Source organism: Salvelinus fontinalis, chromosome 11 (assembly GCF_029448725.1).
Source record: "Salvelinus fontinalis isolate EN_2023a chromosome 11, ASM2944872v1, whole genome shotgun sequence".
Taxonomy (NCBI): Eukaryota; Metazoa; Chordata; class Actinopteri; order Salmoniformes; family Salmonidae; genus Salvelinus; species Salvelinus fontinalis.
The window spans coordinates 19,530,972-19,549,885 of record NC_074675.1 but is presented as its reverse complement, the minus strand read 5'-3'; the positions used below and the strand labels follow the sequence as shown (position 1 = coordinate 19,549,885).

Here is an 18,914-nt window from a genome sequence, read left to right as displayed (position 1 = left end):
GCATTGTTCTCTACTGTTCCGTCTGTTGTGATTCGCTGCTACTGCTGCTGCTCAGTCATGTAGCATGTAGCAGCCCTCATCGTGACGCATACAATGCTCATGAAGCATCATGCTTATGACGCCACAGACATTACCTATCTGCTATTGTCCCATCAAAACCATGCATGGCAATAGTCTACTTCAAGTCAGTTCTTCTATGCTGCTCTTATTGTCTATTTAGATAGTACAGCTCTAATAATGTCTTACAGGTACTGTAGAAAACGCTAACATCCCCCCTTCCCTGGAGGGGAGCCCGCCCCTTATTGGCCGCCACACACCTTCATCAAACATAATCAAAGACCCAATAACGACCACCTGGAAAGAGGCGGGACATTCCCAGTAAAGGGTGCTCACCTGCATTCATTAGGCCTCTTTCCACCTACCAAACCAGTTCAACAGAGTCCTACAAATGCTTGTATAGAAAGTAAGTAAGTAATGTATGACTGTGTTCTGGCCAATGTCAAGTATATCCCTATTGTAAATGTGGCTCAACTGTATATATTGTTTGTAACTCAGTGTGCTAATTGGAGGCCATATTAAAGCATGCATTATTGCTACAGCCTGAGTGATTTAATACTGATTAGCAACAATCAGTATTAAATCAATCAGGGTGTAGCAATAGTAAATGTCATTCATCCTCAGACAAACCATGTTTTTCTGGACATAAAACTATTTGAATAATAATGTATTGCTTGAAATGCAGTTTTTTTATAAAGTACAGTCTCTAACTGTTACAGTTAATAATAATAAAATGTAATATGTTAAGGGATGTTTTTTTAATTTGTTATGCTTCACCAGCCTTATTTACGTTGTTGACCCACTCTTTCATATTGTGCCTCCCCAGATGTTCCTGGAACTCTAAAATCAAGTGCCTAGGCAGCTTTTTGAGTTGGGTTTTTATTGACATTTTTGGGAAAACCCCTCAACTGGGAAACAAAATCAACTGGGCCCACAAGGTAGATTACGTGACTGATACGTATAGGTTGTCTACATCACCACTACAAATACTATGAATTTGATTATATTACTGCACTACTGGTGACCACAGTCTAATACCAACCCCACCCTTGGCTTTCCAGAGACGGTTATGCTAGTTTCCTGGGACCATGGTTGGGGAACAAAACATTTTTCAATATGAAGGAGACATGTAAATTAACCTTATCAGTCCCAAGCCAATATCTGCTTTTTTCACTCATTTCATTTATCTGCTTTTTTCACTCATTTCATTTATCTGCTTGTACAGCCTCACATTGAGGTGTTTTACCATATTCTTTTCAGGATGGTCTCATGGATGTTCCCCGGGACCACGATGTGACTTGAGGGCTGCCATAAAGAGATTTTTTTTTTTGTTTTGTTATTTTGGAACAACTTTACTTGTGCTAAATAAATGTAAGTTGTTTATAGTACTATTTAATCAACGAATTGTACTTCTATGTGCTAAAATGACCCCACTTAAAGTATACTATGTGTAGTTGTAAGACATTATTTGAGATGTCTTCTATACACTTACAATGTAGCGACATGGAGAGCTACTCGCAAATAGTATGAAGTACAGCAGAAGTGTCACTAGAATATCCCACGTGCACTTCAGCTTTGGTGTACTCTTTCAGTACTTCAATACAGACTTTCATCAAACTGGTCTCTTATATCAGTGCATTTATATGGTATTGCAGTACATTACATTGTAGTGTTATTATACTAAATCACCTTTGTGTGTGTTTATATATATATAAAACATGTTTTGACATATTTACACACTTGTACTGTAGGCCTGAGTGTTTGTCTGTTTAATTGCACTGGGATGGCTTCTGGCATTGCACACTCTCCAAGATTGTTCCAGTTGGAAGTGGTTATTGTACGTTGACCTTTTGTGTGAAATGAAAACAAGTTGACTAGCAGATATTGAATCCACAATGAACGTGTAAATTAGACAGAGCTGGAGCAATGCTGTCGTTATTTCATTCTGAAACTGCTGCTCACTTTAAGACGAGCTGAAGCCATGATCTGCCTTGCTGCTCTCAAAATGATTGTTCGAAAATATTGTGTGCATTTCCATAATGCTGTGTTGTATATCCTCCCACTCAGTCATTCTGTAGGGGTCTATAGCCCTGGAATAGGATGCATATTTCCAAACTGCTTTTGCGTCAAGGACCGAGGGACCATGTACACAAACTCACATGATGGATTGTTCATTCAAAAGAGCACCATCCACTTGTACAGAGCAACTAAATACAGGCAACTGCCAAAAGAAAATAAACAATAGGGCGTCGGGCCACCACGAGTTGCCAGAACAGCGTCAACGCTCCTTGGCAGAGATTCTACAAAAAGATTCTACGAAAAATTCAATTTGGTGTTTTGTTGATGGTGGAAAATGTCCCAGGCGCAGCTCCAGAATTGCTCATAAGTGTTGAATTGGGCTGAGATCTGGTGACACACACACAACCCCCTATGCTCTTTTGAAACCCCTCTTTTAAAGTCAATGAGATATCTTCAAGCCATGGTAGCCAAACTAACTGGGCATTCTTCAACATGGGATGTTGATTGCTCATTTTCCTCAGGAACCACACCGGTTTGCTATATACACTGTATTTTAACATTGTCATTTAGCAGACAGTAGTGAGTGCATCCATTTTTCATACTAGTCCCCCGTGGGAATATGTTCTTCCAACTGAACCACACTTTATAGCCGTCATTTACTCAAGTGTGTTTATTTTGGCAGTTACCTGTACAACGCAACAACGCATGGCCTTTCATTTCATCATGTTTGGCGCCATCTCCTGGTAACCTTGTGGTAGATCTGTGGTTAACAGGGAAATACTTCCAGCTGGGAGTAATCAGACTAAATATTACAAGAGGTGCATATAAAAAAAATATATATATAAAAAAGAAACAGGACACGGTAATAGACTTTAATCTCCTTTCACAGCACTTGTGTACAGTATTCAAAAGTTTGATTATTTCACAGTTAAACAAAAGACTAATTGATGTTAGAGCAATGTTTAGAAAAAAAAAACTATGTACAGTCATTCACATTTGACAGTCCAAGCAAAGATATTACATTTGATTTTGAAATGTACATATACACATATGCTACAAATGCCAGAGAAGAAATAAGAATAGAGCATTTATACAAGTTTTAAAGAAGCAGACCAGTATTGAGTAAGCTGAAAGTATTGTTGCGTTTTTTTTTTAAACAGTGGTTTTGTTCATTTCAAAATGAAACTCAACAGGGAAACAGACTTGCTTTACGAAGTGTTTTTATGATTTCTTTGTAACATTATAGCGCACGTGTGTAGGCTACAGCTGTACAATTTGACAGTATATTTCAGCACTATTTGTGCACCCTGTGTGATTAAAAACATGGCACAGTCCGCAGACAAGGACAACCCTAACTTGAGTCAAGTGTAAATTAAACCTTGTCAGAAATCCATGCTCAGATGTCAGTAGAGAACTTTCACAAAAGTTGAGCAACTTAACGTGCAACATCTCAAGTTAGGATCTGATCGACAACCACCCATTTGTGACCCGTCCTCCCATTTCCCAGTGAAGGAACATAGACCGAACATCTCAGACACTGCAGTCACAGACCCAGAAAACAGACATGTTGATTATCATTAAAACAAAGCCACATCAAAATAAAAGGCATGCTCAAATCAAAAGTGAACAGAGTTAAGACAGGCATATACTGTAATGCCTGGCTGACTTCCCAGTTGGTTTCGTCGCTATAGTAGACGGGGTTCACTTTACATGTAGAGGGCTGCACAGGTCAGGAGCGTAGGGTATAGGGAGAGGCATCGGTCTGGAGACTCGCAGCCACTTCCTGAAAGGTGCCTTGAAATGCGGTTCTCACAGGTGCTAGCACCCCCTAGGACCACGGCTGCAAGTCTGCAGACTGATACCGTTGGCATGGAAGTGTTGAGTATGAATGGAAAATACAGTCTGTCTTCATCCGAAATAGCCCCCTATACACTGCACCCCTGGTGACCAGCGCCCCATGTCAAAAGTAGTGCACTATGTAGGGTATAGGGTGCTATTTCAGCAGCCTATCAAGAGGTCTCTTCATCCAGGCATCTATGCAGTAACAACATAGACCTGCCCTGACTAACATTGAATCTGTTTTAACACACTCCAAGACCTCCCAGTCAGAAAACAGATGCTCACTTAAATAGGTATAAAACTGCACTTTAAAAAGTAAATATTGTACATTATCAATATTATTATTTCTAAATGGAAAAATACAATGTGCAATTATGTACAAGCAAAAAAGATCAGCACTTTGGTGTAGGTTGGTTTTGACCTAGTAGATGAACTTTTTGTCGTAAAGAACTTCCGGAACCAAGCAGCGCATACATTATAAACAGATGAAGACGTGAAGTACTATACCGTTAGAGAGAATCTTTCAGTCAAAGATACATATTTCAAAGACACTCCCTACCAAAGCCATTGGTCCTCCAATCCATAGGTCTTACCTCAGTTGTCTCACAGATAATTGCACTAAACCTTGTCAGACAACTCACCCTGAATTTCATTTCGCTGCTCTATCGATCCCTACATACATTCAGTCTGAAACTGCCACCCTAGAAGTTGTCTGTGTGACTTCAAAATGAGGGGCATTGTACAAAACAAATTCAACAGCGACTGGATGGTCGAACAAAATCTAACCAGAGTAGCAAAGTTGATAACGTCATCCATGAAGGCCCGGATCTGGCCCAACCCATCAGTTTCTGGGACCAATCAGAACGGTCAGAATGTGTCCACATTCTAGAAATCCTCAGGGAGGGAGGCAAATCCAGACTCATCATGGAGAAGAAACTTCAGTTGGCCGGAGTGATGTGGATGGGTAGCCAGGCAACAATATACCATCTTAAGATTATAATCCTCGACTAAAAATCACTCCCAATGGTGACGCCATTGAACATCAACTCTCCATTGAAAGTGCCTTTTAGTCCAGGATTAGGCTGAGTCGAGTCAAATGCAACTGCCCCGTGAGGTTACATGATAAAACAAAAAGTGAATCTAAACGACTTAATACAGTGAACATAACAGTCATGACTAGGGCTTGGTGGGTTTCCAGACCAGAAGGCCCCGAGTTTCTTCTGGTCAGAGTTTCCCCAGGAAATGGTCAGGAAATACTCCTGGCCGTCGTCATGACGACACATTTCCCATGAATCAAACTACAGCCTAGTTACGGTAGGGAAGTGGACGTCGTTTCAGTCAGGGGAACAGAATGTAAACAAGATGGATGCCCTCCTGTTTGTTACCTAGGAGACAGTATGTAAGTGAATCTAACCATTTAACCAACAAATATATATTGGTGACTATACCAAGTGCACCAACACATATTGGTAACTTACTATATAGCCTACCATTAAACCAACAGATATACTGGTGACTAAATAATCAGTGGACCAGTTAGCCCAGACAAGAGATGTATATATCCAATAGGAATGGCTCGGAGTGAGCCCACGCACACTAATATTCCCAGTCAGTCAGCAGCACAACACAGGAGACAAGTTACAGAGTTGGTCCAGGTCTCCCCTGTTGTGAGTTACCCCTGTGTGCGGGCACAGACTGGGGTGAGAGATGCTACTGGAATGTCACACTGAATTCACCATATTTTACGTGACAGTTTTCATTTGGTTGTTCTTAACAACAACAAAAAAAAGCCATGATAGTGCTCTTTTTCCCCTTGCATATTTAGACATTTTGGAGGACTGGGTCTTAATTAAAGACTTTAGTCTTTATGAAGAAGTGTATGGTTCTAGGCTTCTATAGCGAGCTAGGTAGGGCTCTGTCTGTAGCAGTGATGCTATGGAATTGGCCCTGTGGAGTGTCAATGGATGGTGAGTCATGGTTTCTAACAGCTATGAGTTCTCAAAGGGTTCTATGAGTTCTCATATAGTTCTATAAGTTCCCATAGGGTTCTATAAGTTCTCACAGGGTTCTATGAGTTCTATAAGCTCCCATAGGGTTCTGTGAGTTTCCATAGGGTTCTATGATTTCTCATATAGTTCTATAAGTTCCCATGGGGTTCTAGGAGTTCTAATATAGTTCTACAAGTTCCCATAGGGTTCTATAAGTTCCCATAGGGTTCTATGAGTCTCTAGTGAGTGCCGAATGAAATCCACAGGAAGTGTGGACTAGGCTCTCTCCGGGTCTTCTTTCCGACACCCTCTAGAGGGCACTCTACGGTGGACATGAGGACCAGATAGGGAGAACTTTTATTCTGGAAAGTTCAGCGCTGCAACCTCTGGCTTCATCTTGAAATACTGGCTGAAGCGAAGGACTGCGTATCTGAAATGAGCGAGCCAATGTACGTCAACGTTAGTAACACAATATCAAGTCAATGACCATATATCATAAGAAAACAAGATACTGCGTAATGGCATAACATCAGAAGGTCATTCAGAGTGAAACACAGTACTCAAAACATTATTACAGAAACTATAAATATGCTATATCTGCTAGGGCTGTAATGTCATGTCTTTGAGAGCTTGGGACTGTAACGTTCTATCTGCATTTCGGACAAAAGAAAATTACTGACAAAGCCTTGTTCTGGTCAATGGTCTCTACCTATATAGTACTCTAAAATATCCCAATGCAAGTTGAATTGAATACAACAGAAGAATTGCTGACACCATTCAAACCAATGAGGGTTCGGAACTGAACTATACAGCCAATTATCTCAGAAGAATATTTTTGCAGACAGAACTTTAGTGCCAAGCTCTCGACTTGTCTCTGGATCAAAACCTACATTTTTGAAGCCACTTACCCCAGGAAGTCAAAGTCAATGGTGGAGAACTCGGCCTGAATCAGAGCCCATAGGCCCCAGAAGAAATGAGATGCCTGGAGAGAGGGGGAAAGAATGGGGGAATAGTCATGTTATTAAAATGTGGGTCCGTGTTCATAGTCCTGACTGGAAATCTTTAACACCATTGTCACACCAAACAGGACAAAACCCATAGTAACAACCAACAAAGGTGTTGTCTACCGCAGAAACCGAGGCTACCACACAGTAAACACACGTGTAGTTACCAAAGGAGGAGGTAGGGCCTCCGTCTCCGGTGGAGTTGGGATAGTCGCCCAGGAGGGTGCTACTGTTGACTGTGCAAAATCAGAATTCTAGATCGTCCTGGAAACCTCCGAGGGGCATGCTATTGAGTCTCTCTACTTCAAAACCGGCACAGCAAGCTTCTTTTGCTGTTTGTTTAGCCTATAGATTTGCGGCCCTGCCCCCATGTATAGCTAATGTATGGATAAAACCCCCAGGAGCGCTATTGTCCACAACAAGGCTTCACTCTTCTCATTCGTTTTCAAAACATTTGCAAGGTCACTTCTCTCTCTGTGACATTGTATACATAAGTCGATCTAGTATGGTCCCTCCTTTGATCGTTGAAAGCAGTGTTACGCTTCTATTGCTATTCAACCGCTTTGGACATTTATTCAGCTAAGCTGTAGAGTAAAGTACTCTGGGAAATTGGCAGTACTGCACTTCCGTTGCACAGCAAACAGTCAGACGGTCAATTAGAAATATTTTACAAAGCCATTGATCCTGCTTCGTTTGTCTCTCATTTGCAGGTCTACTATGTGTTTCTTTCAAAGTTCTCCTCTGCCTTTCAATTCCCAGGGGGACATACCTTCTAGATGTGTCTATGTGTTCAGGGAAACAATCTCTGCTAGGTACCAGAGACAGTTCAACACAATAGACTACACTGCCCTAACCATTGATTAAAGGCCCAACCAATTAACCTTGAGCGATTGGCCCGAACACACACATCCCTGTGCAATTGCTTTGTGTTGGGTACATTGTGTCATTTCTCTGAAAGAAGTGAGCGGAGGAGATGAAGAAAGAGGGAAGTTGAAGGGCAGAGCAGTGAACTGAGAACATCAAACAGACGGAGATGACTGGCATTGAAGATCTCCTTGTTGAAAAGCTTCAAAAGAGCCTTTCGACTTTACCTAGGAATGCTACTGGCTGATTTCCCTGTGTCAAAGTCTCGCTAAACATCGGTCTAATACTTCATCTTGTAAACAAAACTCAAATAAAAATGTGACAAACGTACGAAGGTTCGCCAACTTAGTCTTGGGTGGAAGCCACAAATTAACTATACAAAAAAAGGAGAAGTAAACTTACCAGGGAAAAGCGGTTGACCTGTACGTAGAGCACCTCCACCTCTGTCTCAGTGACCTCTGACCCTTGACCTTTGTGTTCCTTATAGGCCTCCAAGTAGGAGCGCAGCCACTGCAGCTGCAAACTCCGCTCTGGGTAGTGACTGTAGTCCACCTCATTCAGACCTACACAGGACACACACACACGCTAAGTAAAAGGTCAAACACACAAATGCTTAATACAATGACCAAACAAGCTTAACACACTGACCATAATATAATAATAGTAATTTAGCAGATGGTTTTATCCAAAGCAGTCATGAGTGCACATTTTACAAGTGGCCCTGGGAATTGAACCCACTACTCTGGCATTACAAGTGCCATGCTCTAGCAACTGAACTACAGAGGACCACAACAGATACTGTACACGCAGCACTTAGGAAAATGACCAATGAGCCTTCGCCCTTGGCAACGTGACCCAAAACACACACACTCTCTTACCTGCAAACTCATTGAAGTGGTTCCCAATGTCATAGGCTTGGTAATTGTACCCAGCGTATTCGTAGTCAATGAACTTGACATTTTCTGAAAGGAGCAGAGAGGAACGTTTGTTTAGTACAGGACAGAGACCGGTCACATTAGAAATGATAAAGCTGTGCATTATTAACCCATTATCATCCCTCTCTCTAGTCTAAGTGGTTCTGATGCATCACTGACAGCCTACTGTAAATACCGTAGGCCTCTGGGGTTGAGGAGTAAGAGTTTGCATTTTGAAGGGAAGTGAGAATGAATGTGTAGAGATACCGAAGACAAGGAAGTTGATAAAAATGCAGACACATAGAAAGTGGGCAGATAGACAGACATATAGACAGACATATAGGCCTAATTGATGCAGACATGCAGTTCGCCTGGTCCAAAACAGCTAAATGTGCTTTAGCCGATTCCTCTGACTAGCATGGTCATGACAGTGGTTGTCATTTTATAGAAGTCAGAGGAGTTAGCTAAAAATATAACATTCAGATGTAGGACCAGCTTCCACCCAGTTTGAATTTCAAAGTGCTCTGGAAAAAGTTGAGAACGGATATTTTCAAAATAGAGTTAAAAAAAATTGATTTTATGTTCTCCTTCTCGGTTTCACTTCCATTTTTTCTGTCATTATATAAGAGTGGGGGTAATCCCAATTCCAACGTAGGCTACAGGAACCAGTCACGTGATCGAAAAAGGGATTGGATTATCCAATTCAGAAGACAAATAATAGTCCGTTATCAACTTTTCCCAGGAAATCTCCTGACTGGCTTCGCAAACAAATTAGCTCACACAGATGCTATTATACGCAGAGGAATAATGTATCATTTTTACATGTTTACTTCTTGCTGTTGTTTGGTTAGTGAGATATGTTAGAAATAAATACACAGGAATATGAAAGGAGTCGAAATGCGTCATTTAAAAAAAAGTAAGAAATCTATATTACTTTCCACGGCAAGTTTATATTGGCTTGGTTTGGCTCATACGCCTTTGTGGAACTTGCAGTGGAATTAGTTTGGTAAAAGGTCATGCGTAGAGGAAGTGATTGTGGTGGAAAGATGGAAAAAGAAGCACCATGCAGAAGGAATGTGGTGTTGGAGGTAAAGAGATGCAACACTGCCCTCTAGCGAAGAAAAAGTGTACTGCATGAGGGGATGTCAACATACAAAGCCTTACCCCCAAAATCTAACCAGAAAGAGCTGTTTTAACTCTCCCTGACAACAAAAATACCCATTCAAATGCTTTTGGGTCTTTATCGTTTTAGCACTTGATTTACTATGCAGGTCATATTCAAGAGTGCTTGTTGAAGCACCCTAAATTACAAATGTGTTTGTCACAGTACAGTTTCACATACAGTGTGTGTATGAGTGTTTTGGTGTGTGTTTTTGAGGTTGACTTAGTAAAGACACGTGAGATGGTTACCGGACGCCGGGCGGTCCTAGCAGGACACAACAGAACACCTCCAGTCAGTGGCTAGTAGCCCTGTACAGCAGACGAAAAGGTTTGGGCAAACTCACATCCATCACACACACACACACACACACACACAGACACAGACACACTCTCTCGCATTCACACACACAACCACGGTCACACAAACTGCAGAAACTGCCAACTCTCTCCTCTGGTCTCTCACACTTCCCCCTTTTCAGAACAGGCCCCTTTCAAAGCTACACTCTGATTGGTCCACGTGGGACCTAATGGCACGACACCTCCCTGCTCCTATGTAAATGAGATAATTGAGTGGCTTCCTGTTGTAAACTAAGCAACACAGATTTGAGTCTCAGGGACTTGGGGCAGAATTGGACTACTTCTCTCTCTTTATCACCTGACTTGACTGAGAGCAGAAGGATAAACAGAGTGATGAGGTCTTGGGAAAAAAAAAAAAGGGGAGGACACTTTTTCAGATGAACGAGACAAACAACCCTGCTCTCTTATTGGGTGAACTGAAATGACTCTTGTAAACATCTGAAATCAGTTTAAAGTTTCCCTAATCTTTCAATTGAGTCAGTTTCAGAGGGTAAATTGCTTTGTTATTGTTGGAAGGAAGAATCTTCCCTCTGCTCTCACAGAGATAACGTACTAAAACTGTCGCTGAGAGACTGTGGTTGAAAGAGCTGTGTGTGCTCCGCCTACACTTTAACTGTAGTTAGTCATGTTATCAGTGATTCTTTTTTGTTATTGCCGAAGCTCGAGGTTTCCCTCTCATAAAACAGAACAGAGCTACACTGTCACCAAGTAAGCCAGGTGTGGTCTAGCACTGGGTTGGATAACAGTATGGTAAAGAGCTAGCACTGCAAGGGCCGTCAGTCACGGAGTGAAAGTAATAAGAGCAAATGGCGCACTGAGCTAGCTAACACAGAGCGGTCGGTCACCGTCTGAGTGAAATGAGTGAGATAGGCCCTACTGCTGCTCTGAGCTGAGGCGTAGAACAGTGGTTCTGAACTGGCTCTTTCAACCCTCCCTCTGGCTGGCCAGCCTCTCCCGCCTGTCACTCTTAGGAGAGAAAAGCTGGACACGAGCTGTGAGATCACCCCGCCCCTCGCCGAACAGATCAGCGAAAGGGGTAGACAGCGCTCTCCCTCATTCCCATGTTTTCTCAGGTAAAAATCAGCTCAATCCCTCTCCCCCACCTTAGCCTCAGGTAAGAATGCTCTCCTCCACCACCCTCCGGTAAAAGCACCCGCCACTCCCTCTGCAACCATTGGCCACCTGGCGGGTCTAGTCTGGTCTGAGACCATTTCTACTTGCATCCTCTTTGTACACGGGCGGCCGTTAGTACCAAAGGCATTCACAACACAAACAAAACAGCATTCCCAAAGAACCACAAATAAAAACATGTATTTTTTAAAAATTTAAATGGGCTACGGAGCTCCCTCCCTTCCCACCCTTAGCTAGCATGACCATGATGGGCAAAGCCTGTTGGCTCTGTGATGGTAGTTGGCTACACAAGATGCACTAAAGCCACGGCCCTGTTTAGTTGAGCAAAACAGGAGAAAACACTTTGAAACAAAACAAAATAAGCTAATTTAACAAGTTTGGGTACTTCATACCTCTGTTTCAGAATGCCGTCTCAAAATGTTTACCTACTGAACACTTTGGTCAGTCTTTATCTGTGGTTTGTGGCTTGTGACTGGGTGAATGCCGTGCAGAGCAGTAGTGCAGTGCCTCAAATCTATTTTAACTCCAGAACTAAACTAAAATTCAATTTCTCCTCATTTGTCTTCAAAGTGGAAAATCAGAATTAGAATTTCAGTCGACTTCCTGAATCAACTGAATTTAAAAATGGAATTGACCCCAAACTCTGGTGCAGTATATGAAATCAGGCCTACCTGTGACTGGGTAGTGGTGGACAGTACAATAGTGGCTAGGTGCAGTGCAGTATGTTTGGGCATGCAGGGTGAAACTCACCTCCTTGCTGATTATAGATTATGTTCTTACACAGCAGGTCGTTGTGGCAGAGGACTACAGGAGAGCCCAGCACAGACAGACTCTGCTGCATCCACACCATCTCTTCCCTCAGTCGCCTTCGACTAGGCACCTCACTGTTTAACCTGGGGATGGAGGGAGAGGGTGGAGGCAGAAAGGAAAGAGAGCAAAAGAGGCAGAGAGATAGAGAGAATTGGAGAGAGAGACAGGGGCGGAGAGAGAGAGAGATTACAAAAGTACACGGGGAAAGAAGTAGAGGTGTTGCGCAATCTCAAAGGTACAGTATTATTGTTCCATATCGGACCAATAAAGTGGGTTGGAATCTACTAGAAAACTGACATTAGTCAAGCGTAAACTCATCAATACGTAATCTCAGATCAATAAACTACGACTGCATAGAGGAGTCTTGTAAAGGCTTGAAACTCCAAGAATAGTGCATAATCTCCAATCCACACGACTTTATTAAAACGTTCAATGTCCCGAACTAAAACTGGACAGTATTTTTTATTTAACTAGGCAACAGTACATATTGTTCATGAATAGTGGGTGTGGCTTGAGGGACAGGGGGCTCATCCTCTTCAGGTAAACACACCTGGTGAAGCAATGTGAGGAATGGCAGACACTCACTGTGCAATCGCTCAGGCATGCCAGAGGTCACAGGTCAAGCATCTCTCGTATAACTCTAGTGTTCCATTCAAGAGCTTCCTGGCGGAAAGTTCCAGACTAGAGCCCCGGGGAGTTTCCTCATCACTATGTAAACAGACCTTACCTAGAAAAACTCCTGGCCACATTAATGAGTCCTAAAGTAGGAAATTGGTGGAGGCAAAATATTCATGCATCAATAATAACAGTTTTATAACCTTAAAAGGAAACCTCCAGATTTCATGTGTCCCTACAAAGATAACGCAGTCCTCCTATCTAGACCTCAACTATGTCCCAATAGCTCAACTAGCATACTATTCAGTGTGCATGGCATGAATACACCAACACAGGCCTTCATACCCTCGTACCATGCAGGTCTGGATATTGGGACCCAGTTCATTTCTTTATCTACACCACTCACCTTATGTTCATCTCTGGGTCTTGGAAGAACTTGGGCACCAGGGCGAAGTACTTGCCCATTGTCAGCCACAGGTCTGACTGGGGCACCCATCCGTTGTGAGCATGGATGGCATGGTACTTAGCCAGCTGCCTCGCGATGAGCCTGTAGGGTGGTGGAAGCGATGTGAGTTGGCGATAGGGGGTTTTGAGAAGAGGGACCAAATTCTTGAGGCCAAGACCGTAAAACTCTTACTTCAGTACTGGCTTATACACTAGAGGCCATATTTGTGAAGAATCCCAGAATTAATGAAAGTCAGGTCATAGGAGACAACCAAGACTGTCAACTCACTAAGCTTGAGGTGAGTTTACACCTACGGGTGAAGCTATATTTGTCTATGTACATCGGTGTACCCGATATTGGACACATGTGAACTGAATGCATAGCCCTTGAGCGGTTGGGCTTTAGCTAAAGAATGGTTCTGTAACCATAGAGCCAGGATGAGCTTTCAATCACACTCCTGACCTGTAGCGGTCTATGTCCCATGTTTCCACTGTTCGTAATGCTCCTCAAGGGAACAAGTCACATTACCTTCCCATACGGACTCACCCATATATTAGGTTCACAGAAGCACCACACCTTACATGACAATGCCGAAGATGATGGAATGTGTAAAGAGCTGGTGTACTGTGGTTTCACCTGAACATGAATTCAAAAGGTGTGGTGTAATGTAGAGCACTGCCTGTTTTATGTGGGAGTAGTTCTTCTAAGATTTGGGCCTGGTAGGATAGCTCAGAGTTTCTACTCTTTTCTATCCAAACCTAAGGGTGGAGGAGAGACAGGGTAGGTAATGGGGGAGGGTGTGGTTATCTCAAAGATTTAGGATAGACTAAGAGTGCTCTTGGGTCAACAAGTTGTACTCAACGCGGTGGGCTATCTGTCGCTGTACCTGGACGTGGGCAGGCTCCGGATGTGTTCAGGTTCCAGTGCCTGGCCCTGTAGGAACTCATAGCAGAGGCCGTTGTTGAAGGTACAGTAGAGACGCGGGGCGCAGCGGTGTGCGTGGAGCGTCCGGAAACTCTTCACCTCGTTCTCCCGGTCCACAAACAGCTCTGTCTTGTTGCCATAGATACGCACCAGGACCACATCCTGCATGACCCCGCCCACGTAGCAGCCCAGCAACTTATTGGTGATTCCATCTGTGAAGAACTGAGAGAAAAAGATGATTGGTAGACAAATCGTTGCAATCGGGCATCATCGCATCCAATGATTCAGTATGAAATAAATATATATATTTAGGAAAATTCACTCAGTTATTCATAGGCTTATGTCAAGTCATGCAGGATTTCATAACAGGGATGGCTATAGGCCCTATATAGCTGATTTACTATAGGTATCCTATACTATAGGTACAGTAGACTTCCTGTCAGGTAGGCTACAGCTTTATCATTTTTCTATTAATACTACAGAAGAGGACATTTCTAAATACGAATACAAGCGTGGTCCTCTGGACCTCTACCACCCACACACAGTATCCTGCCGCCTACTGTAGTATAATTTTCATCCCGGGACTGAATTCTATGGTTCCTTTTATAGGTTGTCAATTGACTTCGGATCTGATGGGAAAACAAAAGGACCCCAGAATGCATTGATGGAAAAGAGGAATTGTCTGGGTGGGTTTAAACCCAATGGTTGTTTTCATCCCCAATGAAAACTGGAACATTTCTGGGGGGGGGGGGGGGGGGGGGGGCAGGCATTCCACCCCTGATCCGGTGACCATGAGCGTATAGGCATGTCCGGAATTTTATTTTGCAGGAGCAAGCCATGGCTGGCATGTGCTGAGTCCTTGCTTTGTGAATGAAATTAGGCAGGGTGGTTGTGTGTGTATGTGTGTCTACCCTGCCTACAACCCCCCCCCCCCCTCGAGCTGTGTTTACAAAGAGAAACCACACCCCCACTCTGTGTTCGTCAAGACGACCACCCCCCCAGTTATGTTTTTATTTAGGAGGTGGAAACTGAAATTGCCCCAATTGTGACGCTCTTGTATGGTCACTAAGTCTTACGATAACGCCCGTTTAATGATCAGCATGCATGACAAGACTTGTTCTACTTGTTTACATAAGCTAGGTGGTGTAAACCTGTGTGGCGGGTTAGTAAAAGTTTGCCATGAACAAACCACATGACTAGAGGGTCATAAGACCAGTTAATGGAAGTAGGCTGTTTCCTTTCTCAAAAGTGTGTTCAGCATTTATACTAGTCCAACTTTAAAATCACACAGAGCCCAGGAGTAACTCAGATTGGATGAAGTCATTTTTTCCCCCTTATCAATCTCCACACAATACCCCATAATAACAAAGCAAAAACATGTTTAAATTTTTTTTGCAAATGTATAAAAAAAAAAATGTCACATTTACATAAGTATTCAGACCCTTTACTCAGTACTTTGTTGAAGCACCTTTGGTAATGATTATATCCTCAAGTCTTCTTGGTATGACGCTACAAGCTTGACACACCTGTATTTGAGGAGTTTCTCCCATTTTTCTCTGCAGATCCTCTCAAGCTCTGTCAGGTTGGATGGGGAGTGTTGCTTCAGTTATTTTCAGGTCTCTCCAGAGATGTTCGATCTGGTTCAAGTCCGGGCTCTGGCTGGGCCACTTAATTATGGACATTCAGAGACTTGTCCCAAAGCCACTCCTGCGTTGTCTTGGCTGTGTGCTTAGGGTCGTTGTCCTGTTAGAAGGTGAACCTTCTCCCCAAACTGAGGTCCTGAACGCTCAGAAGGACCGGACAATTTATTGAATTTACCACAGGTGTACTCCAATCAAGTTGGAGAAACATCTCAAGAAGGATCAATGGAAACAGGATGTATCTGAGCTCAATTTTGAGCCTCCTAGCAAAAGGTTGAATACTTATGTAAATAAGTTTATTATTTATTTATTTTTATAAATTTGCACAAATTTCTAAAAACCTGTTTTTGCTTTGGGATTATGGGTTCATGTGTGTAAAAAATATTTTATACATTTTGGAATAAGGCTGTAACGTAACAATGTGGAAAAGGGGAAGGGGTCTGAATACTTTCCGAATGCACTATGTTTAAAGTGTGCATTTCTACATTTTGTAGTAAAAGAAATATAGGAAGATGTGTTTCCAATGACATCAACCAATTAGTAGACAATGCCTACTCATAATTGGGTGAAATAATATTTTCACATATGCTGATGGGGTGGTGTTGGAGATGATGAATATGAAGTGGAAAAATTGACATTTTCCTTTAAATCGCTCCACCCTTTCCTGGTTACTAAAAATCAAATAATTCACTTAAATGTGACAAAACAAGCAAGTATAGTGGAGTCATTGTACCATCTAAACCGCTGTGAAATATATTTTCCATTACCAAAATTTATTTGGTATTTTTAGCTGTTTGAAGTTGGTGTACAAAACTGAAAGAAAAATAATCAAAAACAAAACTTACGAATAGGAAGCATTTGTAACCGATGTAAAATGGCTAGCTAGTTAGCGGTGGTGCACGCTAATAGCCTTTCAAACGGTGACTTCACTCGCTTTGAGACCTTGAAGTAGTGGTTCCCCTTGCTCTGCAAGGGTCGTGGCTTTTGTGGACCGATGGGTAACGATGCTTCATGGGTGACTGTTGTTGATGTGTGCAGAGGGTCCCTGGTTCGAGCCCGGGTATGGGCGAGAGGACGGACGTAAAGTTATACTGTTACACATAGAAAAAGTGCACTTTCAATGAGAATAACAGATCCAAAGAACTCACATTTCTATGTGAATTTAGTCAGGTTGCCCAAAAAGTGACATATTGCAGCTTTAAGAGGGTGATTTTAGGTTGTCATTGCGTTATTGGTTTAAGTCAGTACACTATTGATAAAAACATTTGCCCACTTTATAATGTAATCACCAATCCATAATGAGCCAAAATTATTACTTTGTGTTAAGCATATTTATTAAATGATCAGCATTTATTACATTATAAATGCAAAAGTTATACAATTATTAGGAGCCCATTACTTTATTGGCAGTAATTACATTATCAGTTGCTACAGGGTTTAAGAACTTACCTTTTTTTACTTCAATGCATCAAAGTATCAAAAGAGTCGGAGGTTAATAAAAAATAAATTGTGCTTACCTCATTCATAGATAGGTGAAGTTTTGCTGCAATATGCAACTTTTTGGGCGACCTACACAGAATGTGCGTTATAGATCTGTCAGTCTTATTGAAAGCAAGTCTAAGAAGCAGTAGATCTGTTCTGTGTGCGCTATTTCTATGCTTCAGTTTTTTTCCTTTTGTACACCAATATATTTCACAGCGGTTTAGATGGTTCAATGACTACGTGCTTGTTTTGTCAACAACCAGGAAATGGCAGAACGATTTCTGCATCGTGCATCTTCAAGAGCCCCAACTCTTACTCTAAACAATAACACGCATAGTTACTGCGGTACTGTTTTGGAAAGATAAGGAACGTATTTCATATCAGCGAGTACTGAATATAGATAAATTACGACACACCTTTATAGGGTTAGTGTACACACACGGCCATATCTCCGTGTTACAGCGCTTGTTTACGGAAGACAGACGGAAGACGTCGCCACCTGGGCTAATTAGCCATCTAGCGTGCAACGAACACCAGTTTGTAAGCTAACAGGAGAGGAAGTGTAGTTCGTCAACTGGAGGCAAGCATTGAATAGATTTGTGCAAAACTGCTACAGCAAGTAGCAATCGTTTTTATTTTAACGTTTATTTCTCGCTGACATAAAAACAAGAGGTATATCACAATGTTTCGAAAACCGTTTCGAAAACGATGATTGACGTTTTTAAACGTTAAAACACAGCGTCGGAATTGTAGTTTACACGGGCGCCAAATGTGGGCGAATGTAATGTGGCTGAAGGGTTTTCGAGATCTAGTCTGCGCTCAGCTCCTTGTTGGAGTTGAGTTAACGTTACTTGGCAACCAGTCCCACTACTCATGATCATAGATTCCTGGAAGTTGTCTTGAAATCCTAGAATGGCACTTAATATTTATTACAAAGACATAAGAAAATTGGCACCAGATCAAATGCATAGCTAGCTATTTGTCAACTACTAAACCCGGCCAATTGTGTTTTGTGCCTGATGACGCCTATAATAGCCTTGAATTTGATAGATGCTTTGTTGCAATCTCTTGATGTGATACATACGGCACAGTGAGTTACTTACTTATCTTACTAGATCATGCAAACTACGTCAAGCAAGAGGCCTATGAATTCCACTGCCTCTATTCATCCGTCAATCGGCTGGCTTGAATGCTACACTGTTGCTAGCTAGCAAGTTGACGCAGTTTCTATTTAAAAAGGCGCAACACTCCAGTTTCAGAATTATGTAATAGCTGCCTGGTAAGCAGTATGCGACAGATGGCGACTGACTAGTCTCTTACAGTCATCGTAGAAACATATTAGAAATTAATACGTCGAATGTGACAAATGTAATACCTTCATTTTGACCTCGGATGGTTTCCAGAACGGTCTCAGTTCCTTGATCAGTCTCAACGCACCAGATCTGTAATCGTTCTCGTCTAATGTGACATCTATTTTGGGTACAGCGGGCGCCTCTTCGGGTACATGAATGTAGTTGGCCATAATGAAAGGTTCAGGCTAAATTGAGAAGAAGTTCACTGTAGGCGGCTGCAAATGCGTTTGTATGAACTATTGCTTGGCTGCGGTGGTTAAAAGTCTACTCGCTTCTAATGCGGCAACGCCTCTCAGAAAATCCCACCCATAA

The 18,914-nt window shown here is 42.2% G+C and overlaps 1 protein-coding gene across 1 annotated transcript; it reads right to left on the bottom strand.

The window, feature by feature from the left end:
• Positions 1–2,934: 2,934 nt before the first annotated feature.
• etnk1 (ethanolamine kinase 1) lies at positions 2,935–18,914 on the bottom strand. Its single transcript, XM_055937869.1, has 8 exons — positions 18,626–18,914; positions 14,091–14,350; positions 13,166–13,306; positions 12,085–12,227; positions 8,650–8,733; positions 8,174–8,334; positions 6,812–6,885; positions 2,935–6,333 (listed from the first exon to the last, which is right to left on the bottom strand). The coding sequence occupies exons 1-8, from the start codon at positions 18,770–18,772 to the stop codon at positions 6,261–6,263; spliced, it is 1,083 nt and encodes a 360-aa protein (XP_055793844.1). The 5' UTR covers positions 18,773–18,914; the 3' UTR covers positions 2,935–6,260.